This window comes from Aedes albopictus, chromosome 2, assembly GCF_035046485.1.
Source record: "Aedes albopictus strain Foshan chromosome 2, AalbF5, whole genome shotgun sequence".
Lineage (NCBI taxonomy): Eukaryota > Metazoa > Arthropoda > Insecta > Diptera > Culicidae > Aedes > Aedes albopictus.
This window is the reverse complement of record NC_085137.1, coordinates 140,030,430-140,048,385: the sequence shown is the minus strand read 5'-3', so window position 1 is coordinate 140,048,385 and position 17,956 is coordinate 140,030,430. Positions and strand designations below refer to the sequence as shown.

At 45.5% G+C, this 17,956-nt stretch overlaps 1 protein-coding gene across 1 annotated transcript in view; it reads right to left on the bottom strand.

Annotated features, from left to right (window-relative positions):
- Nucleotides 1-656: 656 nt before the first annotated feature.
- Nucleotides 657-17,956, bottom strand: part of LOC109417524 (VWFA and cache domain-containing protein CG16868-like) — a 29,593-nt gene continuing 12,293 nt past the window's right edge. Inside the window, exons 4-5 of the mRNA XM_062850526.1 lie at nt 2,363-2,651; nt 657-2,301 (exon numbers count right to left, since the gene is read on the bottom strand). Of these exons, the coding sequence (XP_062706510.1) occupies nt 1,427-2,301; nt 2,363-2,651 (1,164 nt within the window). The 3' untranslated portion in view covers nt 657-1,426. The remainder of the gene's footprint in view (nt 2,302-2,362; nt 2,652-17,956) is intronic.

The window sequence follows — 17,956 nt, the reverse complement described above, 5'->3', positions numbered from 1 at the left end:
CAGGGTGGGGAAAGTGGTTATTCTATTATTATATTATTAGACATTGGTTGTCAACTAGTCGCAGTAAAAATTAATCGATTCGTTCCCATTTTTGTTTCAACTCGTGAACTTTTTTTTATGTGCATGTGTAGGGTAAATGTACCAATAGTGGTGCTATTAGTAGCTCCTCGTAGTAAAATAATTGAATAAAATTGATAACACCACAAAATAAAAATTCTGAAAACGTTAATCGGTAGTTTTTCATCTAAATTTGCTAGGAAAAATGTAAAAACCATTGTTTCTTTCAGTTTTTGCTAATAAATCACTTGCACCAACTATAGGTACACGGTTCCTATTATGAAGGTAAAATAATTGTTTAAAATAGGTTTTTCGGCAAATCCTGAACACAAAACTGAATTAATGTTATTAATGAGTTATGATGCATCTATTAAAAATGTCATTTGCAAGCTTTTTGGTCGAAATAGTGCTAAATTGGCTATACCACCACAATTGGTACTACCTCCACTAAGGGAGCTTTTATCCTATGTATAAAATTATCAAAAGAAGGCGGTACCACTATTGCCCATAACCTATTCTGCCCATGATCGCATATCAGTCCCATCTTTGCTGGGTTTCCTATTCATATGGGACAATTATGCGATCATGGGCAGTATTGATGAACAATAGTAATAATTATGCAGGCAAAACATCTTTGCATTCGTGTGGAAATATCTGTCCCCATCATGAATCTCTGGAGAAATTCATCCATAACATATTAATGCAAGCTTAAAATCTCGTACAAGGGTTACGAATGAACGTTCTGATTTTTTTACAGAAATTGTTGCATGAAACTCTTGCATATACTGGATAGAACTATGTTGCTAGATAATTTTTAAGCGCAATTACCTATAACTGCTTAAACCAGACTTTGTAATCAATTCAACCATGTTTTACGGTTGATTTAAACATGCGAATGTTTAGCGGTTCCATGAATTTAACCATAAAAATGTTTGTTTCAAATATGCATAAAATAAGTTCTGAAGAAAACCTCTACTTGATCCTATATGATGATTTTGTATAGTGCACGTGGAATTATTATGACCCTCTGGGAACGAATCGATTAACCCCTGACGAGTGCTGCGCCAAACGATAAAGCAGCGCAGCCTGCTGCAGCATTACTGAGCTATTCAGTACAGAGCTATCTAAAATGTCCTCAATTCGTTGCATATACTTATAGGAAATCTCTGTGGATACGTGAGCCTCGCGTAGGTCTCATGGTTAAGGTACACTCAATGGGGGAGGTTGGTTGGTAGGTACTTACCCTAGCGTTCGCGTCTCCTGCACTTCCATCCGGTCACACTGAACAACACGACTACAACTAATTGGTCAGCGGGGATCGGGGATATTCTACATGCCTAAGAGCTTATAAATAACCTAGCACCGTTCGTTAGGAAACGTCCATGTTTCGATGAACGGTGACCGGAACGAGGATGTGATGTCCTCCTCCACCGCCGCCGTAGATACCCGTCCGCGACACGGATGTCGGTGAAGGGAGAATGGTTTGTGAAGGATCGATGAACTTGTGCTGCTGTTGCTGCTGCTGATGCTCTTCATCACTGGGCACCAGCTGTGGGGTTTGCTGCTTGGACAGAGCCAGGAAGTTCTGGTGATTGCTGTAAGGACTCGAGACCGAGGTGTTGATCGATGCCGAGTCGGACATCGAGAGACGCTTTCCGGAAGCGTTCGGAGCGACCGGCTCTGCGTTCGATAAGCAAAGGTGTTCGGATTCCTCGTGATGCGTCATGGTGGAATAACCGTGGTCCGAAGAACCTGCGTTCGGCCGCCGGTAATTGGAAGACATCTGATACGGAGAAGCTACGTTCGGGAAGATCATGTAGTTGGCGTTACTTTGTCCATTCATGAGAAGATTCTGCTTGGCATTCGTGCGTCCCATGTCGCCATCGTCCGGAGGACTGTGATCCTCGATGTCGAACCTGGACAGCGGCACTCCGTTGCAATGATCTGCCACGAGGTCATCGTACAGCTGATCGGATGTACCACTTTGGTCGGTATTCTGTCGATAACAGTACATGGCGAACCCAACCACCAAACAGAGAGCAAGGATCGCTCCGGCTACAGGTCCAATAGCACTGTAAGCGGGTGGCAAAACCGATTCCATAATGTTATTGCTCATGATATCACCGTAAGGAGTTGCTGAACCGAAGACGCCATTGAAACAGGTCAACTGCGACGTGCAGAACGGTGTCGTCAGAGTGTTTTCTCCATCGATGTCCACTTGACACCACTCACATCCAACGAGCCCTGGAAACATAAAAGGTTACAATTCCACATAACACAACATCGCCTGTGAAAGAAAACCTACCGAGACACTCGCTCTGCGTCGTGTAATCCTCGCAGTTGATGTTGCTGCAACTTTTAAGTTCGTATTCACTCTCGAAATTGAGGGCGTTCATCGAAATCAGATCCTCCGGGAGGGGTGAACAGAGCGGGATGGATTGTGGCGAAGGCTTACGTCCCGGATTGGTGCTTTCCGCTTGATGACATGTTGAACCCGATGACTGGCCATCTTCGTAGTAATCCAGGGGACATTCGCACGGACACTCACACTCGGTTTGCTCCATTCGGTTGCAGTTGAGGCACGAATTGCCGACCTGTAAGGAGAAGAAGAGTGTTTGAGCATTTCAAATCAATCTATATCGCTTATCTACAAAAACAGATTTCCATTGGGATAAGATTCCGGACTGAGGCGGGATAGCGTTAATTACTTCAGTTAATGTATACCTAAATGGATTCTATAACATTCCCCAGAAAACCATTCCCCAGAAAACCAATCCCCAGAATTCCATTCCCCAGAATGTACCATTCCCCAGAAAACCATTTCCCAGAAACCCATTCCCCAGAATGTACCATTCCCCAGAATTCCATTCCCCAGAATGTACCATTCCCCAGAAAAAAATAAAACTATTGCTTTAATTCTGAATGGTTTATATTAATAGCTAAAAATCAAATATTTATTCGTAAAAAATCACCGGAAGAAACATCCTGCCAAAAATTCTTATTTGACAAGAAAAACTTCGGAAATAAGCATGATTTGCCTTTACAATTTAGGCTATTGGTATAATTATTGGCATCGCAACTGCTTACTTTTTCAACATACATTTTTCCTTCTTTTCTGCATAGGCTGTTCTTTCGAATTGTACTTTTCAGTAAATTATCGGCATCAAAATTTCTTACATTTTCTACGTAGTTTTTTCCTTCTTTTCTGCATAGGCTATTCTTTCAAGTTACACTATTCGGGTAATTATCGGCACAGGTGTTTACAAGCACAGGTGTTTAGAAATTTAGAAAAAAAAAAATGAAATAAATATAACAGCAATTGTAACACCGGTGGAGGCTGTAATGCCCATAATTTCCCGAAAAGTGCAATTCGAAAGAACAGCCTATGCAAAAAAGAAGTCGGTGTTTGAGTTTGACGTTTGCTCACTACTGCCACCTAGTTAATGATTGGCCAAATTCAGTCCTTTTAGAATTAAGCGAACCTATTTTCGAGACTAAAATTTAAATCGAAAAATGTTCGAAGTGTTACGTCTGTTTGTCTGTGGTGACATTGTTTTCCTTGCGGCATTCAAAAACCCAACACTGTTCCTTTTTTTAAACAAACTTTTTTTTAGAATTTAGGCAATTGGTACAATTATTGGAATTATAACTGCTTTCATTTTCAACATAGACTTTTCCTTCTTTGCTGCATAGGCTGTTCTTTCGAATTGCACTTTTCAGGAAATTATCGGCATCACAACTGCTTACTTTTTCAACATAGATTTTCCCTTCTTTTCTACATAGGCTGTTCTTTCGAGTTACAATTGTTCGGCGAGCTGCGCATCCCTACGACAGAAGAGCAAAAAACACCATTAATACACTATATGTAAACCCACACACACACACAAACATAAATTGAATTTGTCCCCATGTATTTCTTCTTAATAAAAGCAGTTGAGTTCCATAGTCAAGAGAATCGAGACGCGTTTTATTGCTTGGCTACGGACAGAATTTCCCGTCGGTTTTTTCCGCTCCCGTGCGTGACTCCGATCCGAAGAAGAGATTTTACAGTCCACTCGATGCCACGAAACATGTGGTCCTTCTAGAACCGGATAAGAAACCGGTGATTTCGACGTGATTTACGGGAAAGTTTCGCGATTCCGAGTGAAAATTTCGACTCGAGCATTTGTTCGCGCTGCGGCCCTACAAGTGTTAGTGACGCGCTGGCAGCTTGTCTCGTGGCGGTCACTACTGAAAGTGAAACATCGGTGCTATTCGCGCAGTGTTTTCCGTGATTTCTAAAAGAAATTCGAAGGATTATTCCTATTCCGATCCGTTCCGAAACGGATTCAACGCAGCGGCAATCGGCAGCTGAGACAAGAACATTGTCTTTGTCCGGCTAGGTTGCAAGTGTGATTTTGCAAATGGCGGCGGTGAAAACAGTTGTGCGTGTGTTCGATGGATATTCCGTGCGCGAGTGAGAAGGAAGATACTTCTACTGTTGCATAGGGTGACTTTGATAACTATGCCGAAAACACCGCGAACGCCACAGCAGAATTTGAGCACGCCGATTGCAGAGCAGAAAGTGGAAAAACAGAAGAAAGAAGATTTGAAGAAGATGGATGACCAGCTTAGAGGGCTGATTAATCAACGCGCGGCAGTTTACGGGAAGGTGGCTCGAGTGCGGGCTGCTTTGTGGCACAGCGATGATCAGCCGAATCCGAACATCGAAAACATTCATTTCCTCCAGCTTCATCAGAAAACAGTGGAGAACTGTTATCATGAATGTAATGCGATACAGAATCAGATCCATGCACTACCGCTCTCTGAGAAAAGGCAGCAGGAAGAAACACAAAGCTACATCGACTTCGAATCTCTTTACAATCATGTCTCCATTCAGTTGTGCACGCTGATTGAGGCGGCGACGGAAGCGAAAATTGAAGCAGCTCCGCCGGTCGGACCTCCGAACGCTGCTGTGCAGCCAGCGATACCGATCCAGCCATATCTCCCTCCGTTGCAAGTTCCTTTGCCGACCTTTGACGGGTCGTATGAAAAGTGGTACTCGTTCAAAGCGATGTTCACCACTGTGATGAACCGGTATCAGCAGGAGGAACCTGCACTGAAGCTGTTCCACCTGCGGAACAGTCTCGTAGGGAAAGCAGCCGGCATCATCGATCAGGACCTGGTCAATAATAATGACTATAATGCCGCCTGGAGAGTGCTCACTGAACGATACGAAGATAAACGCGTCGTCGTCGACAAACACGTCGAAAATTTGTTCAACCTGCCGAAGGTTGGACAGGAGAATGCAACTAACATGAGGAAGATGATCGACACTTGCACCAGGAACGTGGAGGCATTGAAGCACCAGAACCTGCCTGTGGATGGACTCGGAGAGCAAATGCTGGTGAATCTTATCGCCGCGAAAATGGATAAGAAGCTTCGGAAGTCCTGGGAAGCCCGCCAAAAGAAAAACGTGCTTTCAACGTATGCTGCCACCATGGATTTCCTGCAAGAGCAGTGTCGAATTTGTGAGAAACTTGACACGACTGTGAAGCCGCTGACGGAGAGTGCTAAACCAAAAGCGGTGGCTAGAAGCCACACGCTGGTGACAAGTGAACATAAATCCGAGAAACTTGAACAAAAGTGTCCGTTGTGCAAGGCTAGCCATGAACTTTGGAAGTGCGAAGCCTTCAAAAACAAAAGTGTTAGTGAGAAATACGAACTGTTGAAAAAGTGTGGTGCCTGCTTCAACTGCCTGGCGAGAGGCCATCGAACCAATGCCTGTTCTTCGTCACATTCTTGCCGCGAGTGTGGTAAAAAGCATCATACTACACTCCACGGTGAGGATTCATCGAAGAAGACCTCAACAAGCGTAATTACTTCCCAACCAACCGAAACTTCCTCGACGTTGGCCACAAAGGCTGATGTAAACGTGTCTACGAACCCGGTTGCAGGAACATCAACGACCCTGTGTGCAAGCACCGGGAACTCTACGAAGCATACTTTGCTCTCGACTGCCGTCGTTTTGGTCGACGGCTTGTGCAGCACTCCATACCCATGCCGAGTGCTCCTCGATTCTGCGTCCCAGATGAATTTCGTCACGGAGCGATTCGCGAATCTTCTTTCCTTGAAAACGGTGCCCACTGACTTCACAGTTAGTGGTCTGAACGGCAACAAAACTCGGATCTGCCGTATGCTGTGCACCACGATCAGATCCTGTCACACAGACTTCGCCGCTGACATGGATCTGCTAGTGACCCCCCGAATAACCGGTGACCTGCCGGTCACATCTTTTGACGTTTCGGAATGGCCCATCTCAGCCGAACAACTACTGGCCGATCCGACGTTCAACCATCGAGGACTTGTCGATATGCTTATCGGCGCCGAATTGTTTTGGAAGCTGCTGGAAGATGGCCAATACGAACTTGGTCCGAACCTTCCAATTCTCAAGAATACCAAGCTCGGATGGATTGCAGGAGGAACGATTGCCACCGACACGCGGGTCATCGCTCGTACTTTCTGCCAAACTGCCGACGACGAGCCCCTCATCGAACTGCTGAAAGGCTTCTACAAGGTGGAGGCCTGTGACGAACTTCGGATGCCTACCAAGGCAGACGATGCCAAATGTCTGGAGCATTTCCAACGCACGCATCAGCGAAATCAGGAAGGCAGGTACGTAGTACGGCATCCGTTTAACGAACACAAACAAGAACTCGGAGACTCACGAGAGATGGCGCTGAAACGCTTTCTGAACCAGGAACGTAAATTGGACCAGCAACCAGCACTCAAGGAACAGTACTCAGATTTCATCCGCGAGTACGAACGACTCGGGCACATGAGAGAGGTGCAAGAAGAACCGAACGAGCAGCCGGGATCGGTATACTACTTGCCACACCACTGCATCCTGAGACCTACCAGCACAACGACCAAACTGAGAGTCGTTTTCGATGGATCCGCTAAAACGACGACGGGTGTTTCTATCAATGACGTGCTGATGACGGGCCCAACCGTCCAGAACGACCTAATCGCAATTCTGCTACGTTTCCGAAGGTTTCGATACGTGTTCACGCTGGACATTCCGCAAATGTTTCGTCAAGTTGGCGTCCATCAACAAGATACCAAGTTCCAACGCATCTTCTGGAGGTACGACAGAAACGACTTTCTCACCGTTCGAGAGTTGCAGACTGTTACGTATGGTCTGGGCCCTTCACCGTTTCAAGCAACTATGTCGCTGAAGCAAGTTGCTGCTGACCACCAGGAAGAATTTCCGGAAGCCGCCAAAGTCATCGAAAAGGAAACATATATGGACGATATTTTGACGGGAGCCGATACGCTAAATGAAGCATGCCAGTTGCAACGAGAAGTCACGGGTCTACTGGAGAAAGGCTGCTTCGGTGCTCACAAGTGGTGTGCCAACCACTCCCAAATCCTACAAGATATTCCTGAAGAACTGCGAGGAACCTCCTTCGTGGTTAGTGACAACAACTCGAAAGTGATCGTAAAGACTTTGGGCGTAGTCTGGAACCCAACGGAAGACTGGTTCTCTGTGTCGGTGCCTGATTGTGAGAACATGGACGGTATCACACGTAGAAAACTTCTCAGCCAGTTAGCCAAGATATTTGATCCGCTGGGCTTTTTCGGTCCGGTAATTACGACAGCGAAGATGATCCTGCGACAAATTGGCGAGTTGCAGATCGATTGGGACGATCCAGTCCCTGACGAGATCAGTTCCAAGTGGCGGAACTTCAGAACCGAGATGCTAGTCCTGAACGATGTGAGATTGCCAAGGTGGATCAATTGGACTGGTGCGACTAAACTTGAGCTTCACGGGTTCTCGGACGCCTCCGACTTAGCCTACGGAGCGTGCCTCTACGTACGTGCAGTTTTTCCAGACGACTCAACCGAAATGCGGTTGATCTGCAGCAAATCTCGCATTCTGCCGAAGAAGAAGGCGAGAAATAAAGCCATCACGACCCCACGTGCCGAGCTGCTGGCGGCTGTACTGCTCGCTCGTCTGACCGTCAAAGTGATGGATGCTACGGAATTAGAATATGAATCAGTTTCACTCTGGAGTGACTCGAAAATTGTACTGGCATGGATCAAAAAACCCCCGCATCTGCTACATACCTACGTCTCGAATCGAGTAATCGAAATACAAAAGCTGGACCCGAGTTGCAGCTGGAGTTACATTCCCACTCACGAGAACCCCGCCGACTTGATATCCCGGGGAGAACAGCCGAAAAAATTGGGCGAATCCAAGATGTGGTGGACTGGTCCGCCCACATTCAGCAACTCAATCGTTGATACGGCGAAGGGAGCTGAAATTCCGGACGAAGAACTGCCGGAGATGCGAACGAGCGTAGTACTGGCTGTGACTGGCGCTGCTGCTGAACGAATGCCGATTTTTGACAAGGTGAGTTGTTTCATGAAGATTGTACGTTACATGGCCTACTTGGTGCGGTTCGTGACGTACATCATGTCCAAGAAGAAGAACGTGGTAAAGGGTCCGCTCACCGCCGAAGAAACACAAAGGGCAACGCTTGTGGTAGTGCGATTGGTGCAACACGAAACGTTCCAGCCGGAAATTCGAGTACTAAAAAACGGTGCGGACACTAGAAAACGACTCAACGGATTGAAGGCGTTCGTAGACCCCGAGGACGGCATTTTGCGAGTTGGCGGTCGAATTAAACGAGCGTTCATACCATACGACAGCCGTCACCAAATGCTGCTGCCAGCGAAGCACCCCATCACTGAATCACTCGTTCGGTATCTGCACCTGCAAAACCTGCATATTGGACAACGAGGTCTGCTTGCCATTGTGCGACAACGATATTGGCCACTGAACGTGAAAGGCACAATACGAAAGGTGATACGAAACTGCATGGTGTGCTTTCGAGCGAATCCCCTAAAGACATCGCAGATGATGGTGTTGAAGTCAATCACAGCAAGCCTTGATAATTCTAGTTATAGATGACATTTTGCTTAATAAATTAGTTCCTTTTTAACCACTACCGAAGACAGACGTCTTAGCTACTCTCTACAGGTTATGGGCCTGTCGCTGAAAAAAGTTTAGTTCTGGAAGATGGAAAGTTCTCGAAGTCAATCAAGCTTCGGCGGATCTTCAAGCCTCCCGCCCATCGAACGACTGGCAGGACGCCAAAACTGGTCGTCATGGAAGTTCGCAGCGAAAACTTTTCTTCAGCTGGAAGGACTCTGGGATGCCGTGAAGCCCAAGCAGAACGACGACGGAACATTCGAAGCGATAGAAGAGCGGAAGGACCTGCAAGCCCGGTTGAAGCTGATCCTGCTTCTGGACCCGTCAATCTACGTCCACATCGAAGACGCGGAATCGGCCCGCGCCGCGTGGGACAAATTGGAAACGGCGTTTGAAGATAAAGGACTGTCCCGGCAAATCGGCTTGCTCCACAAGCTCATCAAGTCGGATCTGGAATCGTGCGGCTCAATGGACGAGTACGTGAACCAGGTAATTTCGACGGCGAATCAACTGAACGGCATCGGATTCAAGTTACCGGATCTGTGGGTCGGAATGATCCTCCTGGCTGGTCTCCCGGACGAATATCGACCCATGATCATGGCGTTGGAAAATTCCGGCGTTGCCATAACAGGAGACTTCGTGAAAACCAAGCTGCTTCAAGAGCAACCGTTGCTAAGCAACCGGAAAAACAGCCAAGCCTTCGCTACCAACAAACGGAAAGAAAATTTCAAATCGAAAAACCAGCCTACTGCATCCAAGGGCCCGAAATGCAGAAAATGTGGTCAGCATGGACACATCGCAAGGGACTGCAAGGATTCCAGGAAAGGTGAGACGTTTTGCACGGTGCTTTCCACGTTTGGCAAGGGGGACACGAACGACTGGATTTTCGACTCGGCGGCGTATGCGCACATGACGAGCAACAAGCAGCTCCTGGAGAACCTCGAAAACGCCAACGGTAAGGTTGTTGCAGCGAATGGTGGTACGATGGACATCGTTGCCTGCGGTTCGGCAAATCTCCAGCCGAAATGCAGAGGCGATCTAGACGGCGTTACGGTCAGTGACGTGCAACTGATTCCCGGATTGACGTCAAATCTTCTCTCGGTGAGTAGAATCGTGCAGAAGGGGTACTCGGTCAAGTTTGACAACGACGGCTGCGAAGTGCATAATCCGAACGGCGAGTTGGTGGCAACTGCGAGCCACTCCAACAATCAATTCAAGCTGGACCAGGCGGTGAGTAGCAGACAAAAGGCCATGTCATGTAATGCTGCCGCTGGAAGTTTCGAGCTCTGGCACAAACGGATGGGGCATCTCGGGGCCGGAAATTTGAAGAAGCTTGCTGGTGGTCTGGCGACCGGCATCACACTCATCAATCAAGCGGGTGCGGATTGCCGAATCTGCCCGATGGGAAAGCAATCGAAATTACCATTTCCGAAGAACGGTTCGCGTGCGGCGGACGTCCTGCAGCTGGTTCATTCCGACATCAGCGGTCCGATGGAGACGAACTCGATTGGGGGCAATCGGTTCTACATCACGTTCATCGACGACAAGACCAGACGCATGTTCGTGTACTTCCTGAAAACGAAATCAGAAGATGAAGTGTTCGCAGTGTTCAAGAGATTCCACGCGATGGCGGAGCGTCAAAGCGGCAAGAAGCTCAAGGCGATCCGGACTGACAACGGTAAGGAATACCTCAACAAAAGTTTTCAAGGTTACTTACAGAAGGAAGGCATCCGACACGAAACGACCAACGAATACACGCCACAGCAAAACGGCCTGGCGGAGCGTGCCAACCGGACTATCGTGGAGATGGCACGATGTTTGTTGTTCGAAGGCAACCTATCGAAAGGCTTCTGGGCGGAGGCCGTATCCACCGCGGTTTATCTCATCAACCGTTCTCCTACTCGTGGGCACAATATGACTCCAGAGGAAGCGTGGAGTGGAAGGAAACCACACCTTTCACATCTGCGCGTGTTTGGAACGAAAGCGATGGTTCAAATTCCAAAACAGAAGCGGCGCAAGTGGGATCCCAAATCCCATGAATGCATATTGACGGGCTTCGATGAAGAAACCAAAGGATATCGGTTATACGATCCGAAGAGGAAGTCAACCATCGTGAGTCGAGAGGTCGTGTTTCTGGATGAAGGCGTTTCATCTGATGCGAAGTCTCCGGCGGAACCACGCAGGAGGCCTACGACGTTCGTTCAACTGGATTTCGGTGAGCCGTTTGTGACCCCCGTTCCGGAGGAACCTGTGGCGCGACCAGAGCATCCAGTAATTGAAGATGAAGCGGAATCAGATGACGACTACGGTGAATGCGTTTCAAGCCAAGAATGTGATACAAGCACCTCTACGTTAACTGACCTTGTGCTCCCTTCGCGACAATCTTCAGAACCACCTCGGTCAAAGGTGTTGAGGCGCAGCGAACGGGAGCACGTCCTGCCAGGCAAGTACAAACATTTTCTTGTTGATACCACTGGCCTACCCGGTTTAACACTTCCACAGCCAACCTCCGACGATGATTCGAGCGACTTCCATGGGTTCCCCGATGACGACAGCACCGGCAGACCAAACGATGACGATGGTCTTGTGGCGATGGCATCTGGCATGGATGGCGGATCAGGAGACGACCCCGCTTCGCACCAAGAAGCGCTGGCCCGGGACGATAGCGACGCATGGAAACGTGCCATGCAGGAGGAGTTCGACGCGCTGGTGGACAACAACACCTGGACCCTCACCCCGCTCCCGAAGGGCCGGAAAGCGATCAAGTGCAAATGGGTGTACAAGACGAAGTGTGATGCGGCCGGAAATCCTCAACGACACAAGGCACGTTTGGTCATAAAAGGCTATTCCCAGCGAAAGGGGGTAGATTACGATGAAACGTACGCTCCCGTTGTGCGATACAGTTCGCTGCGATACCTTTTCGCCCTCGCTGTGAAGCACGACCTCGCGATAGACCAGATGGATGCAGTAACGGCCTTTCTGCAAGGGGATCTCGACGAAGAGATTTACATGGAGCAGCCCCCCTGCTTCGTAGACGGAAAACGAAAGACGATGGTGTGCAAGCTAAACAAGGCATTGTATGGCTTGAAGCAGTCGAGCCGAGTTTGGAACCACAAACTGGATGCGGCTCTGCGACGTTTCGGCCTGGTACCATCACAATTCGACCCGTGCGTGTACGTCGGCATCAGAGGAGGCAAAATGATGTTCGTTGCGATATATGTCGACGACCTGATGATCTTCAGCAACGACGAAGCCTGGAAGAACAAATTGAAGCATCAATTATCAAGTTGCTTTCGGATGAAAGATCTGGGACAAGCGCAACATTGCCTTGGGATCCGGATTGGTCGAAGCAAGGACTCCATCCAGTGGCGTCTCGTCCATAGGTCCACTGCGTGCACTACACAGTTGACAAAAAATAAAATAAATCATTCTAATTTATAAACTCTCCATTCGACCCTTTTGATGTTCACAACTTCAAGTGAACAAACCACTGTGAGATACCTGTACGTATCCAATAGGAATCTAGTCAATTTTCCAACCTAATCTCTCTATGCCACCACCCAGCCGCTGCCCGACTCCAGGACGCTGAAGCATGCGATACGCACATGTGATAGCATCGCCCAAACATCTTTCGCCTCAGTTCACTTCCAGAAGTACACGGGAGCACTGTATATGCAAACAAGAACTCTGTTTACTTGTGTGGGACTGTTCTGTGTTGCATTGGCAATGTATTAGTAAAATTTTTGTTCACTTCTTCCAATGGACGTGGGCCTCGTCGGTGGTGGAGGAAAGGGAAGATTGTTTGCTTGCGCTCGCGGGGCAGCTGCTAAGTTTGGCAACGTCGCATTTAGCGCCAGTCACACGGTGCATATATTGATCAATAGTTTGCCGTTTTATGGAAACATTGAATGTATAATATTGTTCAAACATAGATTGACATCAATCATTCAACTTTTCCCCTATCTTCCGTTTGATCAACCACACAGCAATATTTCCCCTCCATAGCGCATTTTTCTTCAATTTTCTCTACAATATTTCCCCACCTTCAAAATTGTTACATCAATCCTCTCGAAGATTGTTCAAACCATGGGTCAAATTATTCCATGGATCAATTGATTGGTTCAATATTTCCCCTCCAGATCAACCTATCATTCTTTCAATGCAGCAGCGCGTGAACGAGAGCGTCATCATTGCAGAGCATTCTGCCGTGTTGCCGTATTTTTTTTTAAATTTAAATAAATTAAAATTTAAATAAATTTAAATTTAAATAAATTTCAATAGCTAAATATATTACACAAAAAAACTGAATTCAGATGTAATAAATCATCGAACAAAAAAAAACAATTTATGCAGAAGTAATGTAGTAAATTTATGCAAAGTTTATGTAAAGTAATTAATGCAGAGGTAAATGTAATGAACTCAACGATTACAATGCATTAGTGATAATAAACAGTTCACAACATTTTTTGTGTAATCTTATAACTCGGTTGGTGTCCCACAGAACTTTGCTAAAAATTACTGGTGCACTGGCGGTTTCTAACACCAGTTAATTAATAATTTGCACATTATGGTGGTAACATGCTTAGCTGCGTTGCCTATAAATTAGAAATACCCCCTTCTGACAAATAACACCCTTCTGTAGTAATTTTGTGTAATGTCGAAATATAAAGGTAATTCAGCAAGACGGCACTGATGGTGTTTCGAGTCCCATCCCATTGGCTGTCCAAAAACTTTTCGTAATAAAAAAATATGTAAAATGTTTGATTACATATGTAAAAATGGTAAAGCTTAGAAGAAGAATTAATGTGAATAGAAAATTCATTAAAAATATAAATAAAAATGTGACAGAAATGCATTGTATTCATTGGGCATTGGGATCGGTAGGACTGAAAATCAACCGCACACCCACCGACGACGCATTGATTCAATAAAAGGCTTTGCTTTGCTAGCTGTGCACGTATGATAAGCATGCACGGACACTTGTTTTTTTTTTTCTCTTTATGCATCAACTTCTCTCATACTGCCAGGAGATTTTCTCTCTGCTCGAGCCTCGGCTTGATCTATCTCTCGTGAAAGATATTGGATTGATAATTGGTTTGATCCTCGTGATTTCATCAATAATCCTTGAGAAAGAAATAATTGATAGAATGGTGGAATAAAGGAAACAAGAAAGCGCTGCCAAATAAACATTTTCAAGCACATGTTGCGCATCGTAAATTTTCATTAGATTATTTAGGAATAATGTTTAATATTTAACATTGGTTCATCATGTTTTATATCACATCTTTAATTTCCACTAACGCATATGCGATTTTCTAGTACCTTTAGTATAAAATGCTACAAAACTCAGTATATTTTCGACAGCTTTGTTCTCTTCGTCATGGGGTGTTATCTAAAGTCTGATAAACTGAAAGTTGGCGTCACATTTTTGCCAATCAAACTGTTTACAACTAAGTTTCAAGCTATTTGGACGACAAAAAACTCTTATGGCAAAGAGAGAAACACTGCCAATAATACTCAAAGTCACTCTCAAGGCATATAATTTAATCATCGTTCAGTAATCAATCTAGCTATAGATAAACCTGTTAATAACGGATAAAGCAAACATTTTCAATTATAGCCGAAACAACCAAATCAATATGGCAATAACCTCTTATCAGCCATTGTTTTCCAAACCTCTACTGCTTTACATATTTACTATGACATTAGCAAAAATCAAAACTTGTTCGAACCTAACTATTATTTAATTATTTATTTATTTTTAACTTTAAATTTTGTAAGAGGGAAAAGCCCCTTAGAGTGATTTCCAAATTTACATGTTGAAGTTCGAACCTAACTGTTTATACTTATTGTTTAAGCTCCATTTTGTATGAAATATTTTGGTTCACCGGTAGAAGTTCATAACTTGTGTTAGAAATTAAAAAAACATTAACCTTCTCAAGACATTAGGAAAAATAGCATGATGAATTAGTAGATAGATCCACTATTTACCAATTCATCATACTTATCCGAGAGATTGGGTTCAATAAATAAGAGTTTATGAATGCTTACAAAAAAATCGAATATGGCGTGGTAAATAACCAGAATCATCAAAACATTATTTTTTTCATAATCATTAATGGAATTGAATAAGCAAGTGAAATATCGAAATTTGCACTTTTCTAATGATCAAGTCTTTATTTTATTTACAATGCAAAAACGTGACACTTTATTTCTAAAAATTTGCTTTCAAAGCATTCCATAAAATTCAAATTAGCTGGCCACCATGAACGCCGTGAACCACGCGCTGAATGTTGGTGAATTGCTATCTCTTCCTCACTGATGGAATGGTCTTCGCTCAATCTGCCTTCTCTTTTACCCTGCTGGATTGATCGAATAAAACAACTCAAGGGGAAAGTTTCACGGACTTGGATGATCTTGATGGTTTGGTCAAACTGGATGATAGCGGTGGTTGGATCAATCTTTCGGAGGGGAAATTATTGAAGATATAAACACCAACCTCAATCTCGCTTTTGCAGGTTGGTCAGTATTTATATCAAGATTCAACATTATCATCCATCTTCTTCGCAATAAAAATGCAAGCAATACATTTAGCAATATTTCTATCAATTTGTGTTTCTTGATGAAGTTGAAGGAAGGATTGAACCTCTTGGTTGAATAAATTTATTGATAAGTGTAAATGGCACTTTTGAGCTACGGTGTGCTTTAGCAAGAGAGCCACGCAGAGAAAGAGAGAGCGAAGCGGTAGCCGCCCAGTCACTCTTTCGGCATGCGTGCATGCCTTTGCGTGGAAATGAATGGGTGAAATTTTCATTCAGTACGAGTTGCGCGTCGCGTACAGTTTCATTTTCCTGCAACATTCGAGGAAAAATACAATTCCAGCAATTTGTTTGCCGGGCGGTCAATTGAGGAAAAGCTTATACCGACTTCTCGAACACTGCAGAATAACCTCTGCGATTGAGTGTACTTCAGATTTGTACCTTTAAATCCGCTTTCTAATGCTTGGACAGACACGTGTACTCCGATTACAGTAATAGCTCAATCACACGGATCAATTCCATTTGAATGGCATGGAGAACTGACTGACTGATAATTGATAATTGTGCAATGGTTGTTCCACTTCTTCCTCAGTGTCAGTTATTCACTGCTGAGTCGATCCTTCCAAGTTCAAAAGCTTTTCCGAAAAAAAAAATCCCTAAACAATTGCTGGGCAATGTCTACTCTCGCTTCCTCAATTTAAATAATGCCCAGCTGATCAAAAAGCAGATATTTTTTTTTTTGAAAAAAGTTTCAGAGATTCTCAGTAAGCACCCTGAGAATAAATTGGAAGATATCTTCTCAGAAACGTATCTGTTTATTCATCTGATTATGACACTTGACTTCCGTCGTTAAAAGGGGTTTTTCCATCTTGGTTAGAAGAATAAGGACCTGTTTTCGGTTACAAAAGTCTGAAGAGGCTTATACTGATGGCGGCAGAACACCCCCTGTTTCATCAATTTAAGCAATAAAGCAGTTTTATCGACGAAATCGTCGATAGATTCGCTCGTCGAGCGGAGTGCAGGTTCCTGGTGTTTTCTCACTACAGTCCATTGAGAAAACACTTCAAGTGCACAGTCAGCTCTACAGGTCACGAGACGCCCCTGACTCCATCACATTGGATCAGGAGGCCTACGTCGAGTCGATACTGAAGCGGTTCAACATGGATCGGTGCAAACCAGTGAAGGTGCCGATGAATTGCAGCGAGAAACTGACGAGAGATGTGAGCCCGAAGGACGACGATGAATCGGCAGCGATGAGTGGCGTCCCCTATCAAGAAGCTGTTGGGTGTCTCATGTATTTGGCGCAGAGCACTCGGCCGGATATTCTGTTCGCGGTTAACACACTCAGCCGGTTCAACAACAATCCTGGACTCAAGCACTGGAACGCGGTGAAACACGTTCTGCGTTACCTACGCGGTACTTCCGGCTTCAAACTGGAATATAAGAAGGATGCGGACTCCAGCATTGTGGGCTACTGCGACGCCGATTGGGGATCCGACCCGGATGAGCGGAAGTCAACCAGCGGGAACATCTTTATAGCACAAGGCGGTGCAATTTCGTGGATGTGCAAAAAGCAACCCACTGTGGCACTATCTACGTGTGAGGCGGAGTACATGTCCGTGTCAGCTGCCGTACAAGAGGCATCATGGTGGCGCGGACTATCAGCCCTATTCAACGGTGGTGGCAAAGCGATCGAGATCCGGTGCGACAACCAAAGCTGCATTGCAATTGCGAAGAACGGTGGATATAATCCACGCACCAAACACATCGACATACGCCATCACTTCATCAAGGACGCTCTCGGCCGTGGCGTTGTGAAACTGACGTACGTTGGAACGGAGGATCAAATCGCCGACGGCCTAACCAAACCACTTCAGCGGACGAAATTCGAGGACAGCCGTAGGATGATGGGAATCTCTGCGGCTTGAGGAGGAGTGTTGAAGTCAATCACAGCAAGCCTTGATAATTCTAGTTATAGATGACATTTTGCTTAATAAATTAGTTCCTTTTTAACCACTACCGAAGACAGACGTCTTAGCTACTCTCTACAGATGGGAGACCTCCCGTCGTAACGAATCCAACCAGCACCTGCCTTTTCGAACACCGGTGTGGATTACGCCGGACCATTCTGGATCAAGTCTTCTACAACTGCTCGCAAGCCCCATATTACGAAGGCCTATGTAAGCTTGTTTGTGTGTATGCAGACCCGGGCCATACACCTGGAACTGGTCTCCGACCTGACGACGGATGCATTCCTTGCGGCGCTACGGCGCTTTATCAGCCGACGTGGGAATCCAAAATCGATGCGCTCTGACAATGCAACAAACTTCGTCGGGGCCAAAACAGAGTTGCATGAACTGTGGAAGCTGTTCCAGGACCAATG